The sequence below is a fragment of the Osmerus mordax genome, chromosome 20 (genome assembly GCF_038355195.1).
Source record: "Osmerus mordax isolate fOsmMor3 chromosome 20, fOsmMor3.pri, whole genome shotgun sequence".
In the NCBI taxonomy this organism is placed as follows: domain Eukaryota; kingdom Metazoa; phylum Chordata; class Actinopteri; order Osmeriformes; family Osmeridae; genus Osmerus; species Osmerus mordax.
In genome coordinates, this window is record NC_090069.1 from 6,281,714 (window position 1) to 6,297,736 (window position 16,023).

General features: G+C 47.3%; 1 protein-coding gene across 4 annotated transcripts; it reads right to left on the bottom strand.

Moving 5' to 3' along the window:
- Nucleotides 1–751: 751 nt before the first annotated feature.
- zmiz2 (zinc finger, MIZ-type containing 2) lies at nucleotides 752–15,773 on the bottom strand. 4 transcript variants are annotated; one of them, XM_067258622.1, is made up of 21 exons: nucleotides 15,322–15,773; nucleotides 11,190–11,295; nucleotides 10,628–10,742; nucleotides 10,062–10,264; nucleotides 9,585–9,753; nucleotides 8,768–8,986; nucleotides 8,450–8,662; nucleotides 8,053–8,136; nucleotides 7,306–7,483; nucleotides 7,053–7,194; nucleotides 6,782–6,860; nucleotides 6,534–6,665; nucleotides 6,326–6,431; nucleotides 5,998–6,155; nucleotides 5,713–5,780; nucleotides 5,543–5,611; nucleotides 5,155–5,396; nucleotides 4,703–4,821; nucleotides 3,444–3,623; nucleotides 3,070–3,103; nucleotides 2,615–2,751 (listed from the first exon to the last, which is right to left on the bottom strand). In XM_067258622.1, exons 2-21 carry the CDS (start codon nucleotides 11,237–11,239, stop codon nucleotides 2,741–2,743), a joined length of 2,571 nt encoding a protein of 856 aa, XP_067114723.1. In that variant the 5' UTR covers nucleotides 11,240–11,295; nucleotides 15,322–15,773; the 3' UTR covers nucleotides 2,615–2,740. The 4 variants fall into 4 exon arrangements, with proteins under 4 accessions (XP_067114718.1, XP_067114720.1, XP_067114719.1 ...); XM_067258617.1 differs by lacking the exon at nucleotides 3,070–3,103 and having other exon boundaries at nucleotides 752–2,751; nucleotides 15,322–15,772; XM_067258619.1 differs by lacking the exons at nucleotides 3,070–3,103; nucleotides 15,322–15,773 and adding an exon at nucleotides 12,542–12,630 and having other exon boundaries at nucleotides 752–2,751.
- Nucleotides 15,774–16,023: the final 250 nt, after the last annotated feature.

The following is a 16,023-nucleotide window of genomic DNA, read 5'->3' on the forward strand; positions in this document are numbered from 1 at the left end:
ACCTTGTGAGGCACCGTAGATGATGGAAACCTATAGGATACTAGAACCACTGAGCGGCACAAGTTTCAGCCAATAAAATGTCTCTTGTATGCATGTATTACACAATTGATCCAATCCCCTGTGCGCCAATTTGATCCGTGAAGTTTGGAGGGACCGACACTTGATTGACATTGGGTTTGGCCCATCGTGGTACATATTAATGACGATATCGAATGCTACGAGAGATTCTTCTCGGATGCTACCCAATGATCTGCCTGGAAACTGGTGGGTGTGTGTTGGTGTGTGTGTGTCTGCTGTAACCACGGTCACTCAATGTGGGCCTCGGGTGTGTCTCTAAATAAAATCGCCATTAAAGCACTAGCATAAATGACTGAACATCATGTCAAATTCCTTACATTTCTAATAATTTTATCAGGAAATTGTAATTGGAGTATACAATCCAAATATAAAGCGCGAGGGCGCGTGAATGGGAGTTCTTTTTTAACGGTAGATGCATTGTTAAAATAAAACAAGCATTACCAGTTATAATTTTCTATCGTGAGCTATTCTAAATACCGTCTGACCCTACAAAGCCGGTGAATGCGTGTACAGTTTGTCAGCATGTTGGGGAGCCACGCCTGTAATGTTGCGGGTGAATCGATTGTATCGGGTTGCTGAATAGCGCCTGGGTTCTGCTGAACATAGAATGACGTCAAGGTGTTCGCTGTCCTCACACTTGCCATGCAGAACAAATGCAGTAAAAGAAATGCGGTCAGAACTGACACTTTTATTTATAAAACATAATGGAAATATTTTACATCATCTTTAAAAAAAGAACATTGATTTCAGCTATTTTGTTCGGTAGGATATCTAAGACAATTCCAAATGCCATGATTGCATTCACAAGTGACAATGCTGGAATAGAAAAGGAAAACTTGCTTTGCAGATATCTCGTTCAACTGTTGTGGTATGCTCAAATAGAAAATGGTATACAAGCCGAATAAATTCAAATTGAAATTAAATCAGTGGGTATTCTATCAGAAGCATATAAATACCATCAACTAGAGTTGAGTCTTGTGTGCCCCTATATGCACAATCGTATTGTGCTTGCATGAAAATGACACATTTTCCACAAAACTCTGCAAGTTAACATTGCCTAGAACAGACATACACACCTCAACTAAATATCTGTACCCACTTACTCTGCTAATAACAATAATATGACAATGCTTCTGAATATGATACACACACGTTCTCGAATGAAAACATTTGCAGACTGTACATAAAATTGTTGTGCTAATAAAGAAATAGTTCAACCACATTAAAAAAATTACATCATCATTAAATTACCTTGAAAGCATACTTCAAAGATCAGGAGTATAGAAGGCAATGGTTATATTGACTTTTGAATGCTTTCAAGACAATACAACACATAAATGAATTGTTTAATTTGGGTGAACTATCCCTTTAATGCTTATCATACAAACAATGTACAAATGTAACACAAACATATTCATATGGCAAGTGAGACCAACAACTTCTGACAGCACAGGTAAATTCACTCACTTTTTCTCAGCAAAGACACTAAGAGGGAGAATGGGCACTCTACTCAACAAGTAATGTCACAGTGTTGGAACATGTCCTTGGAATAAAATAAATAGTTGGGGGGGGGGGGGGGGGTCTGCTCACCTATTTCCACCCATTTTTTCTTTTTCAAATTTAGTTCCACTTCACAGTGAGCCTGTGTTGTGTTTTATGTTTGTGTGTGAAACAGAGAATGTGTCTCTGTCTCAGTAGTATGTGGAGGGTTCCCGCTGATCTCTGACCGTCAAGTTAAAACGAGGAGGGTGAATATGAGAGAAGCACAGTACCACAGATGCTAAACAGTGGCTACAGGAGGACAGAGAGCGTGGCTGGGATTCAGAATCGCTCGTGTGTACGTCTACATGTGTACGTATACATGCGTACGTCTGCATGTGTACGTCTACATGCATACGTCTACATGTGTACGTCTACAGACCACCAGCCCGGAGCCACACACTGGGCCCTTTTTCTGTTTGCCGTGTGACAGTCTTTCATCCTCTCAGTGCACTGTTCACCGACCATGTTGGGTTCTCCGTTTACGATCTGGACTGATCACCTTTCACAGCTGTCTCTGGTAAGGACCGGCAGACCATGATCCTTTATACATGTTTGCTGGCTTTGTGTTACTTCACATGTGACAAAGGTCAACTTCTCATTTATAAATAAGCTTAAAAGACGAAAAACCTTTTTAGGCGTTCTCCGCGGCATTATAAATACGTAGTAGTTAACATAAAACTTTTTTTTTTTCGTCTTTTTCTTTTCGCGAAATCATTAAAAAAAAGGAAAATCCTTTTGCCTTAGAAACACAGTAACACCACTTTATATCTTCGGAGGAGCACTGTTCCCATTCGAACAGTGCGCCTCTTCAGTGCGGATTCTCCATGAGATGCTTTTAAAAAGGGACACATAATACAACGACACAGACAAAGAGGGGGGTCCAACCTCCCTCTCTTGGTTCATAGTGTATTGGGCCAACTGTATCTTCTTTGGAGAGTCCCGGCTGTCTCAGTGTATCTCGCGGAGCAGACCATTTTGGAGAAAAGGGGGGGGGGGGGGATAGGAGAGGTGTGTCCATAGGTCTTAGTTGTTCTCGAACAGAGAGAGCAGGTCGTCATTGCTGTTGTTAGGGAGGTCCGGCGGGCCCAGATAGGATAACAGTTCGTCCGGGTTAGTCAGCTCAGGGAGAAGCTGAGGAGAGAGGGAGAGAGGGGGGTTGACTGTTACACGTTAATGCTTTGGAAGGTGAACATGTGACACTTTTCATGCCAATAAAGCCTCTCAAATTGATCTACATTGTCAAGGGGGGGGGGGGTAGTGTATAGAGTTATGGGTCAAGAAAAAGAGTGTAAGGAGAAAGACATGTAGTTTGTTGTACACAAATATGGAATGAAAAGGCAATATATATAAGCTCTTCTTGGAAAGTTATGGTTGAGATTTCAACATGCCTTCATTTCCACATGCCTGACTAACTAAATTTGGAGTCTCTTCAGTTAAGGTTTTTCTTACGGTTGTCATAGCAGAATCTGTGGACGTTCCTCCCCTGCACCCGGTTTCCCCTCATCCCCAATAAGAGAGGGAGGGTGGGGGGTTAGTATAAGACCACCCACAGGAGTCCAGATATAATACAGGGCTCTGTGCCTACAGCATATGACAGTGCATTGTGTAACATTGGAGATCTTATTAAAATGACCTAGTTTACCGTACTATTTCAATCACATCTCAGCATTTTGGGCACTGTCAAAATGAGCCCCAGTGAGAGAACAATTTTGACAGGAGGAGTGAGGTTCAACAGCAAATGATAAACTCTACAGACTTGAGCGGCTCGGCCATTGTGATTTAATCAAACTCCCCCGGCGGGGAGATGGCGGGTCGGGACTCACGTCGAGCGTGTGGTCGGGCCCCTCCCCTCCGGGCCCTCCTGGTCCCCCGAGGCCAAAGGAGCCCTCCGCCTGCAGCCGAGGATTCTGGGTAGAGGAGTTCCGCTGGTGCATGGGACTGCCAGCCCCCCCGAGACTCTGGAGAGCGTTGTGAGAGGGCTCTATTCGGCCGGGGTGAGGCATCTGAATGGGAGTGGGAGATAAAAAGCAAATGGCAGGGAAGGAGGAGAGTACGAGGGGTGACCATGTGTCATATCCCCGGCAATGCAAGCTTGAGACACCTCTTAACACCCCCAAGCTACTGCTCTAGTGCTATTGTAGCACTGCCTGGCATCGCGCCAGAAGCGAGTTTGTGTGTGACAGAGAAGAGGGGGAGAGGTCACTCTGGGCTCTGCGTGAAAGCTCTTCTTGGGACAGACGAGCAGCTGCGTACGACAGGTGTGTGTTTGTGTGTGTGTCGACGTGGTGGGTGTTCGAATGCTGTCTCCTCCAGGTTCAGTCAAAAGGCTCTTCACCTCATACACATGCCAGAAGGACTCGACAGTCTATAAAGACACACGTGCACATATGTACCACTCATGTGTACACACACGACAAGGGTAATTCAATCATATTAGACTGGGACACTCCCAGCAGTTGATAGCTGCAGGTATGTGTAATAACATTTAGATTAGAGGAGGATGTTTTGGTATATTAACCTCTACTCATGACAGACATATTTAAATCTCACTTTGAGCTCTATAGAGCATCAACTGCCATCTGTCCTCCAACTCATAAACAGTACCCAATCCAGGTTAGAATAACAAGTATCGTATACAAGTTGTATAATTATTCATATTTTACACCAACTCCATTGTGTGTAACAAGATTCAAATAAGAGTGTAAGCCATGCCAAATGCAACGTGTAATGCAGTTCATTACAGTTGCCATCCAGCCGTTAATGATTACGTGACCTCATTGAAAAGTAAAAAGTTTGTTTGTTATCTGATAACATGGCCGTCAGGAGGGACAGGTACTTTAGCCTCAGCTCATTCAAACGTTGGCAGCCAATCATCTTCCAGTCAACCGTTAAGCAGTCCATGCCCTGAACTGTCTGCATATAACTCAAATGATCCCCCCGACGCCTAAACATGGCGGTGAGACATACTGTGTGGAAATGGAGGTGGCCGTGGCTAGAAATCGTGCGGCGACCATGCGAGGACCAATGAACTTGTGGTTTGTGCAGCTTGTTCACGTGTGTGTGTGTGTGTGTCTCCACTAACCTGGTCAGGCTGGTAGGAGATGGGGGGTTGGAGTCCGGAGGAGAATTCTCCCAGCGTGGGGGTTCCAGGAGTGTTGGGGAAGTCAGAGAAGCCTGGCTGGTTGGAGTATCCAGGTCCGCCTGTCATGACAGGACATACAACGTCAATACAGTCAATGCCATCCTCTCTAGTGTACCTGACGTGCTGGTGTACACTGGTAATGCCCACTATAAAAGGTCAGAGCACGGGATATGGACATAACTATACGACACCGCTGCTCTTAAGTACTCTGTTGCCGACAGCTTAGGAAGGACTGTGTACTCTAGAACTAATCAAATACATATTTTGACTGTCTAATACAATGCTGAGATTAATTTTTAAAACTCCACCTGGTTAGCACAAGGACAAAACAAACAAGAAATGATTCGCCATACAAATCAGTAGTGGATGATGTAAGCCCCCCACCCCCCCACCTTGACTGTTGTAGTCCGGTGTGTTTCTGCCCCCAGGTGTTAGGTTCTGGTATGGCGAGGAGGCGGGGCCCAGGGCTGCGATCATCTCCATGACGTTGGGCAGGACCATGTGACTGGGGCTGACGGTGCGGCAGCGCTTCAGCACAGGCCCGTCGGATTCCTCCTTGATGTGCAGGTCCGGTTTGACCGGCACCGGCCTCCAGCCACACACCGGATCTATGGTGATCTCCTCATAGTCAGAACTGGAGGGAGAGACAGCGAGAGACAGCGAGCGAGCGAGAGAGACAGAGAGAGAGAGAGGGAGGATAGAATGAGACAGTTGCTATACAACTACCACATGAAACACAAGCGAACACAATTGCAAACACGAGCAGACAAACATACTAACTTCTGAATGTAGATGAGAATCCCAAGCATGTATTGGTCCACTTCTAGTCCCTCTAACAAAGCCGTCTTGCTGTGAGAGAGAAAAGGAGACAAACAAGCACGCCATTAGACCACACGCACGGGAGCATTGGACAGGAGCCCAAGATCCTACAGAAATGTTTGTTTTCATACTTGCAAACAGGGCATCTCCAGGTCCCTCTCTCACAGTTCAACTGCAGATAAGATTCCAGGTCGAAACACTGTAGCCACAGACAGAAAGGCAGAGAAAGCAAGAAAGAGGTGAAGAGAGAGAATTAGAGAGAGATACAGAGAAAGAGAGAGAGAGAATTACGGAGAAAGAATTAGGAAGCGAGACGGGGAGAAAGAGAGAAGGGATTTTAAGACAATTTAGTACAAATACTAAAAAGCATGTGTGCGTGTCTGTCGCCTATATACTCAGTGCGTCGTGGCTCTCACCTGTATGTGTCTGCAGTCATGTCCCCTGGCGGGCAGCTGGATGCGCCTGAACGTGATGGGACACTTCAGGGACACTTTGATGGCCGTCTGCTCAACTCCGTCCTCTCCGTTCAGCCCCGGGGTGCCTGGGATGGTCCCGCTGCTGAAGTTCCTCTTGACTGAGAGAGAGACGGGGTGTGGAACAAGAGCAAGACGGTGAGAGAGGGAGAAAGAGGGAGAGAGAAGGGAGCTCAATCAACAGTGGAGACCTTGATACTTGTTTGCAATAGTTGATGATGATGTCATGATGTTCTGACGACTTCCCCACTCGCGTGGGGGCGTCACTCACTCTTTGTGATGCAGTGTTCGGCAGGGAGCAGCCTCTTTTTCATCAGACCCTGTAGAACGGACCTGACGGACGGCCGATGGACAAGCTGCAGCACGAAGAGATGGGACTGGGGACAGAGAGAGAGAGAGAGAGAGAGAGTAAATCTAGGCGCGCACACACACGCGCGCAAGCAGGCAACGCACGGCAGGCGCGTGTTGTTGGTACTTACACAGCAGCAGGCCGTGACGGTGATCTGGATGGTGTTCCGTCCGGGCTGACACACCTGCTTGAGGTACAGGGGCTTGTGGGATGTCTTGTTGTCGCCTCTCTCGATGGAGAGGGGCGTGGCGTTCACGCTCACCTGATGGGGGGGGGGGGGGGGGGGGGGGGGGGTGGGGGTGATGGCAGTTAAGGCGGAGGAGAGGTACATCGTGGGCTAAAGAAATGTCAACTCTGGAGTGTGGTGTGCACACTGACCTGTACAGAGGCAGGCCAGTTAGTGTTCATCTGTCTGTCCTCGTGGTGGTAACACTTGAACTGTAACTCCAGATCCGGTCTGCAGGGAGAGACAAACACACACACACACAATGACATGCCGGTCAGTGAAATAACAGAGCAAGACAGCGGCGTCGTTTGTCAGGTTATTATAGGACTGGAGAACTGTAGAACATTTTCCAAGTTATGAGGACAGATGGGCGACGTTGTAAAAACTTTCCCCTGGTTTGATCGCGGTGACATGGCCTCTGACCTCATCATGAGTGTCTTGTAGACGGAGTCTCGGAGCTGGAAGGCGTGGTTACTGACGGCCAGGTTGTGCTCCAGTCGGAACGGCTCCAACACGACGCCGTCGCGCACCGGGAAGGTCAGACGCAGGTCATCGCTAGGGTTACCTAGAGGGAGGAGAGTAGACGGTAATTGCCCTAACGGTCCCAGAAGTTCATCCCACCAAGGGATATATCGGAATAACTAAGTATTTGGAGTGCTGCAGTACCGGGTCTTACCTGTAGGGGGCTGCTGAGTGTTGATGTTGGGCTTGGTGTCTGGTGGAAGGTATGATGGCTTGGTGTCCTGTCCAGGTGACAAGTAAGGGGGCATGGAGCTGCCCGGTGTCATGGGAGGGGTGGGGTTCCCTCCCAGAGGAGAGCTGGGGTACCCCGACATCAGCCCACGACTACCGGGCTGGAACGCACACAAACACAGGAGTCAGGTGGCTGAGCGGTTAGGGAATAATCTGAAGGTTGCCAGTTTGATTCCCGGCCATGTCAAATGACGTTGTGTCCTTGGGCAAGGCACTTCACCCTACTTGCCTCGGGGGGGAATGTCCCTGTACTTACTGTAAGTCGCTCTGGATAAGAGCGTCTGCTAAATGACTAAATGTAAATGTAAACACAGGGTTCCAAAGTTAGTCCTGCAGGCGATCCAATGCCTTGTTTACACTAACTGCGTATTTTCTAAGGGTTGTGCGTGACCTTTCAATGCAATCCCTCCGTACGAAAGAGTTTGACTTTGAACATTTTCAAAATGGCCACGGGGCAGGTTTTACCTCTCCGTAAAGCAGGTTTGACGAAAGCTTAACTTTTGGACCCATACCAATGCGTATGACCAATCAGAACACAGATATTTCACAATTCCCGCACAGTGGCCTATCAGCATGCGGCACAAGAATTGTAAGCACGACAACAGATCAGTAGAAACAGCTGATGGCGTAAACAAGACTTAAGACATGGGGGTAGGCACACTGGGCTTACCCCGTTGACGGCGGCCTGCGTGAAGGCGTTGTACCCGCCCACGCCACCAGGGGGCAGACTACCCTGGCCGTTGAAGGGCTCCGTCTGTGAGGCACACGGGTGAAAACAGGTACTGATTAAACAGGTACTGATGCGATCATCTGTTATGAAATCCAATTGATTAGGTTAAAAGGGAGATTTAAGGGGGGGGTTACATTTGGAGCCATCTATCGCAATCCTTCCATCTCCTTCTCCTCTAGCCGCTAAGGTATCCCCGGGTCAACTAATCATTGTGTGCCGGGATCGTTTAAACCGTGTATAAAAAAAAAAAACTATTTCTGAATGATTATGAGTGAGGGATTAATGCACGCAAAGCTTTCGAGCTCGGGTCATGATGAGTGAAGCCAAGGCTGCTGACCTTGAAGTACTGGGCTGGATTGGCCGGACCATGTCCTGGAGGGTACTGGGCCGGGCCGGGCTGTCCTGTGGCATACTGGTTCATGAGTGGCATGCGGTGGCTGGTGTAGGAGGGGGAGGGGGCCGAGCGCTGGGGGGGCCCCTGAGGGTACTGCAGCGGCTGGTTCGGGTATGGCGACATCCCCCCGGAACTGTACTGCTGCACTGGGAAGCCCTGAGAGGGAATGAAGGGGGTTTTGTGACGAGTTAAGCAGATGCCGATGCAGTTATGGGGTTTGTCAGCTTGTTTTGTTTTTTGGGATGTTGGTTAGTGTCTGACCTCGGAGTTGTAGGGTCGTTTGAGGCCCTGCGGTCCTCCCGGGTAGCCCCCGTGCTGGGGCATCCTCGGAGCCTGGCTGGGGTGGGTGGGGTAGATGCCCCCCATGGAGGTAGGGGGCCCGGGCCGGGAGGCCACCATGCCGCTGGCGGCCATCCCCGAGGGCCCACGGGGGCCTGGGTGGGACAGGAACTGGTTACTGTAGGAGGAAGCTCCACCCATCTAGAGAGGGGGGGTGAAGAGGGGAAGGGGGGGGGTTTAGACGCCAAGAGCAAGAGGTTCCAACAATACATTTTTTAAAAGTTGATAGCTGATACAAACACACCCTTGGCGCAAGTGTTACGGCAGTTGCAGTAGACAGACAGGAAGGGAGTGGTGGGTTGACGGAGGGAGGGAGAGAGAGACAGACAGACAGAGAGCAAGGAGGGAGGGAGGCCAAAGGAGAGATCCCTGTAGGATTTAGAGCGCGGTTTGTCCTGAGAGAACGAATGTACCGTGTAAACAGCCTGCTACTGCCGCTGTAGGGCAGAGTTACGCTGGTCTTTCTCTCTCGCTAATCAGAACCAGGTCTCTGGAGTCTGCGGTGGTTTGAATTCAATTCCCCCTGTAAGCTCCCCCCCCCTCCTCTCTGCCCCTCCCCCAGTCCCATGTTAAAAACCACTGCCCAGAAATGGAATGGAAGTGACTGGTATGTGAGATAGTGAGCGAGCTCAACTGTGGAATTATTAAGCAGCGTTTTTGGTTTTATTATGAGTAAAAAATGGTCTTGGGGGGGAAGGGAGGGGCACGCCTCCTTCCTAAAGTCGGCGGAGAATCTCACCTGCCCGTAGTTCAGTTCCTGATTTTGCTTCTCTTGAATCGCAGCGACTGTTGCCGTGGCAGTGGCGGTTGCCGTGGCAGCGGCAGCGGCCACGGCAGCGGCCGCAGCTTGGGTGAAGTCTGAGGGGGGGCGAACCCCCATGCCCCCGCCGCCACTGTTTGTGGAATAACTATAAAAAAAATAAAAAAATAATACAAATGATATGGTGTGTTTGTGGAGAATCGTGTATGTGAGTAGTCCTAGGCTGAGTCAGAGCTGTGGGTTGGACATGCTTATGCAGCGCAGGCTGCTCTGACATACTGAACACCAAGCAGAGTGGTGACGCAGTCAGCTGTGTGGATGAAACACACACACACACACCTACAGTATGACTAAAAACATTGAAAATAGAACGGAATCAATACAGTCTTATTGGGAAGCGGAGGTGACTCCATACTCCTACGTGGCGTCCTACGCATTAGGAGGAGAGCTCTGTACCTCCCGCCGTAGCCTGCTGCTGGGTTGTAGGCAGCGTTGGGTCGTCCATACAGGCCGGGTTGTCCGTAGCCCTTGGAGACGGCATCTCCATAGCTCTGCTGTCCCATGAACTGGGAGCTCATGCCGGGACTCATACCAGGGCCGCCGCCGGGCATCATGTGACCTCCGGAGTTCCCACCGGGACCCATGGACCCGACAAACACCTACAGAAGGGAAGAGAACAAGGGAGAGGAAATGATGCGATAGGACAACTTTACAGGACTGGCTTAAAAGGAGATGGCTAACTAGGATTATCTTAGAAAGTTGTAAATGAGTTACTCAAGGGAAAGGAGATAAGGAATAGTTGACATGGACAAGGAGGTAGGAACAATTAAAGGAAAGCGAGGGGGGAAATTAAAGGATGAAGTATGAAGGGGGGACAAAAAGGGGGGTGAGGGCACACGACACGGAAGGACATAAAGAGTAAAGGGGAGTGGGAGAGGATGAAAGATAGCTGGTTGCAAGCACAAGACTAGAGTAGGCGGTGGGATGGGGTGGGGGTGAGCTGCCGTTGCTCATTTTGTTACCTGGCTGTGTGAGGGATTGGTCACTCCCCACACTGTGGTTACCACGGAGAGGGATCCTGGGGGTTGATTGGTGCCTTGTTGCCAGGAGACAGGGTCATACAGGAAGGAACCGTCGCTGTGGCAGACAGAAACAGACGGCAGACATTTTATTATTCTTATGTCAGAGTCATTATGTGGAACACACACACACACAGAGACAGAGAGACAGAGAGAGAGACACAGAGAGAGAGACAGAGAGACAGAGAGAGAGAGAGAGAGAGAGAGAGAGAGGGAGAGAGAGAGCAGTACAGTGTTAGAATGAGCAGGGCTGGTTTCAGTAAAGGTTTAAAACTTATCCTTCACTTCCCCCTTACTAACCACAAGAAGTTGAATCTGTGGAACAGGAAACCACCACTTCAGTAGTAGCCAATCAGATATCTAGATCCCAGAGCTCATCCAATTGCAGTGGAGGTGAGGGTCAAATCTGAACTAGATTCACCCAATGGTTCACCTTGTAACAACGATCTAAGCTATGTGACAAATGGAGAACCCCAGGAAGTGGTGGTGGCGAGGTTGGTCGTACCTGTGTGGAGTGGGAGGCAGGGCAGGTTTCATGGAGTTGAGGGGGTTCATCGGAGGAATCTGGGGGTCATTAGAGGGCCCCTACACTCCTTAACCTGACAGGCAGTCTGTGAGAAAGACAAGAGGGGAGAAATAAAGAGAGGTAGTGGGAGAGATAGAGAGAGGTAGTAAGATAGAGAGAGAGGGGAGAGACAGGGTTCCTCATTATTCATTTTGTTATTAATATTTTTTTGCGATCATCAAAGCCTGCACATTGAAAAAGCACAAAGGAGTCGCTGCAGTCTCTGCTCTGAGCCACACATGGTAGTCTGTGTGTGTGTGTGTGTGTGTGTGTGTGTGTGTGTGTGCATCCAAAGCCTTAGCCTATCACTGCCTGGTGCAGCTCTGATACCTCTCAAAGGAGGGGGAGGGGCTCCGGGAACTAAATTTAGTGTGCTGATTTTAAAAGGAATTTAAGAGAACAGAGATGTAAGGAGGCATACAGCTCTAGTTGCTGAACATTGGCATAAACAAACACACACACAAATAAATAAAACACACACACACAAATAAAACACACACAACATGTTTTCAGCTTCTAACCCTGCCATTATCAGTATCTGGATCTATGTCAACAACCCCCTCATGTTCTTTCTAACTCTGTCTCCTTTCTCTCTCTCCTTTCTCTCTCTCCCTCCTCCTACACTCCTCCATGTGTCCTCCCTTCCTAGCTCCTCAAATGGTTCTTTTTATCTCATGCTTAGCTTCCCAAACTGACATGCTAATTACCCACCAACATCAGAGATGTTCACCCCTCCCTCCCTTTGCTTCCTTCTCCCTTCCCTCGTTTTTCTCCCTCTCTCACTCCTCATAGATTTGGGTCAGAGTGAGACTCTCCAAGCTTGAGGAGAAGAGAGAAGGAGTTGGGAGGGAAGGAAGGGGGGAGGGGTCCATTTGTGCATATGCGAAGCAGGAGGAGGGAGTTATAGAGGCAGAAAGAGAGGGAGAGGTGCCTCCATTGCTAATAAACAACCTTTCATATATCCTCTATGTGCCTAAATCACAGCATCAAAGGCCAAAAACCATTAGCAGACTTATGTCTTCAAATCAAGACAGCATAATAATAAGATCCGTATCATTCCAATCCCGTTTTTTTCCGTCCCACAGTGCACATGACTGGAAAATATACACAGCTTTCTGGTATACAGGGAACACCTGAGTTTAGGGCTGACAAAAGAAAACACCTCTTTTAAGAGAGCACACCCCCCCCATCCCATCCGCCAGCCTGCTGTAAGCTTGTAAGGGACACAGCCTGTTCCAGCACTGGAATGAACAGAACACACTGTTCCTGCTTCTTCCTTCACTAGGATATACCCTGTCGTCCACTCTTAGCCATGCCACCTCATATCTGCATCCTGGTTCCCTGCATGCCGTCTCTTCCGTCCCAAGTCTGTTCTCCCTTTTCTAGGCAGTCTTGTCTTCTCTCGGTTTCTCCTCCCCCTCCTCCTCCTTTATTCCCTCCTCTCTTCTCCGTAGTGCCCGATAGTGCCCTCTCGCTCTCTCTTCCTGAAATACCACACGGACCCGATTGCTTAATCCTTCTCGTCGGTGTGTGCCACAACTGCATAAACACAGACATGAAAACACACTCACTCAAAAGAAACTTTTCAAATCAGTGAGCTTGAGTGGTATCCTTTTCAGCCTAGGGAGAAAAAGATGTGTTTTATCATATACTACTGTGCTGTAAACTAAAAGACATGCTTTGACAAACACCAAAGACGTGTGTGTGTGCGTGTCTGAGTGCACACATCACCACGGCAGACTGCGTCACAGCTGTATGTCTTTTAAATAAAGTCAGAACAACGTGTCGAAAAGAGTCTTGCCGACTTTTATGACTCACATCACATTGAACAAAGTCACACAGATTTGCATATTAATCATAGCCTGAATACTTTGTTACCACTGAATTAAAACCACTTCCTTGAGGCTAGCTAAAGGACCCCAGGGAAAAGAACATCTTCATCTGCTCTGCCCTAAAAGGTGTCAATTAGGGATACGTAAAGCAACCAAAGTTGGTACATTTAGGGTACACTGAAGGTGCATTATTGACATTAGCGCATACTTTACTGAGAGGAAATGAGAGGAAGAGAAGTAGTCTTTTACACGTTTGAAAGGATTCTGACAATTCTGGTGAGGCATTGAGGTGTGACCTCTGAATATTTACCACTTACATTGAAAACCAAGGTCACATTAAAATTATTGGACAATATGGTGTGTTCTCCTCTATGTCTTTAAATATATGTATACCATTTATTTTAGAGGATGCCAAAAACAGCATTTTGAAGAATGTAAGGGTGACCTCACGTGAATACTTTTTTTTTGGGGGGGGGGGGGGGGGTATTGTATTTAATTTGTTTTAGGAAACAACATAAAATATTACCATTGTTTATATTGCTAGGACACAGCTGCTATACTCTGCTGGGATGGCTGTCCTCAAGATTTTGAAATGTGTCTGTGGGAATGTGTGCCCATTCAGCCACAAGAGCATTCAAGGAAGGTTGGGCCCTGATGTTGGTTGATTAGACTGGGCATACAGAATGCGTTAAAATTCATCCCAAATGTGTTTGATGGTGTTTAGGTCAGGGATCTGCACAGGCCAGTTGGTTTTTCCCCACCAAACTCTAAAACATTTCTGAATGGACCTCTTTTTGTGAATGGGGATGCTAATCGAGTCAATTAACACTAGGGGCTGTTAGTCATTTTTGGGGGGCTGGAGTCCTTAGTTCTACAGGTGGAAATATGAACTCTAAAGCATAAAAATGTAATTCAAGACAATCCAATCATGGGGAAAGCCTTATCTTGCTTCGACTTGACAATGTCCCCATGCATATAGTAAGGTCCATACAGAAATGTGGTGTTCCCCATATTCACTCCTATCAATAAATTACTCATGAGACCAGGGGGTACTTTTTTAGTGGAGAAGAGTTCTCAATCTACACAGTGCCTTCTCAGGTCAGATGGTGAGGTCATCAGCTCAAACAAACATACACAGTCAGCCTGGATAGAAACTGAACTCCTGGGAAGGACCTGATTACAACAAACTTATCGATCCAAACCAAATGTTATACTAGGAATGAAATGTAACTGTCTTATCTGAGAACATAGCCATCAGTAGACTAATCACTTAACTGTCAAAGAAAAAATAGCATCTGTAAGTGCCACCTAAACCAATGACAGACAGAATATTGTAATTGACAATAACATAAAGGACTCACAGTTGACAAATAGGCCTTAGGTGGGAAACATGCTTGTTAAAATCTATACGTGAAATTGCAAAAAAATTACAAACTGTGTTTTAATCCATATTTCACACACAAAGTGTAGATACCATGTCAGCCTCGGCGGGAATTTCCTACTCGATAAAGTTTGCATGACGAGGAAAGAGTAGGCTATAGTGTTTGCTTGACCATTACAGGTAGTTCACTGTATTTGCAGTGCAAGTGACAAGGCAACATAATGGGTAACAAGTCGCATACAATACCTGCTTGCCTAGGGTACACACTTTGGAATAATGTATTGTGTAGAGCGCGCGATTCGTTGTTGCTACATTTATTCTCACAGAATAGTTACAGAATTCCAACGCAGCCCAGCTGCAATGTAACCACCACTTGAAAGCGTGCTGATAATGTAACAATGGAAGACATTTTGTTTCACCTAACCTTGTAGCTAAATCTTTTATATGGGGGTGCAGAGGTTACGACATGGTTTGTTTACTAGGACCACTTGCTCCTGACTATTAGCCAGCATTATAAGCATCGTCATATTTTCATTCCGAAATCCATGGGTAGTCCATATTCGCCCGTATACGTACCAAACTATTATGTTCCTTTCAAGCAATAGCTGTCAAAAGCTAAAAGCAATACCGATAAACATTCTGCTTTACTACAATGCTAGCACTAACGTTAGCTTGCAAGCAATGTCTCTGGTGGTGAACGGGCATTAAGCTAACGTAGCTAAAAAGGCACTTATCGGGTTGACATTAGTGGAATAGATGTATAGCTTGGTAGTTAGGTGACAGCTGGCAAACAACTAGTCAAGTATGCTAGTCATTAGCCTATCTGGCTTTCCATGTTGCATAGCCTACGTTTACTTACCTTTTGACTCAAACTGCCTGACTTGGTTGAGTGAATTGTCAGAATCCGTGTTCTCTTTATGCTAATGTGTCGAGCTACGGAGCTGGCTATCCCAAGATCGTTGAAGAGGTGTGAAATCAACACAATCTGGATACTCGCCGTTTTGGATTTTTCTCCATAAAGCAGTCAAATGATCTGATCGTAACATCCATGTCCTCAATTGCAAACGGCTACCCTTGGTTTAGTGCCTACACGTGCCCCAAGAGTCCACGCAGGGCAAGGGAGCTACCATTGTTTTGGACCTCCGGTGGAGGTTTGGACCTCTTGAATGTTGGAAAGTCAGACGGAGAGGCCGTATCCTAGCAAAGCTTGGTGGCTTGGTAGCATAGCTCACTCACTGACTATTGCACAATGGCTTGCTAACATATTCATGAGATCACGGGGCCGCGAGTCTCCGATGGGAGAAAAGCATTTTTCATGTCCTCCTCACATAGACGCCCAGACTTCTCTTTTCACGGACTCGCAGACTAGAGTAGCTGAGCATCCAGAGAGGGAGTCATCGAGAGATGTCACCATCTGCCTCAGACAGTGACGTAAACGGTAAATGATCGTTCATCAAATCTGGTTGAAGACGGAATTATATGCATTTGGAGAATGTAACGTGCCATTCAATTTGATAGAGGAATACACATTTTGTGAATGACAAAACAAATTTTATTTTAA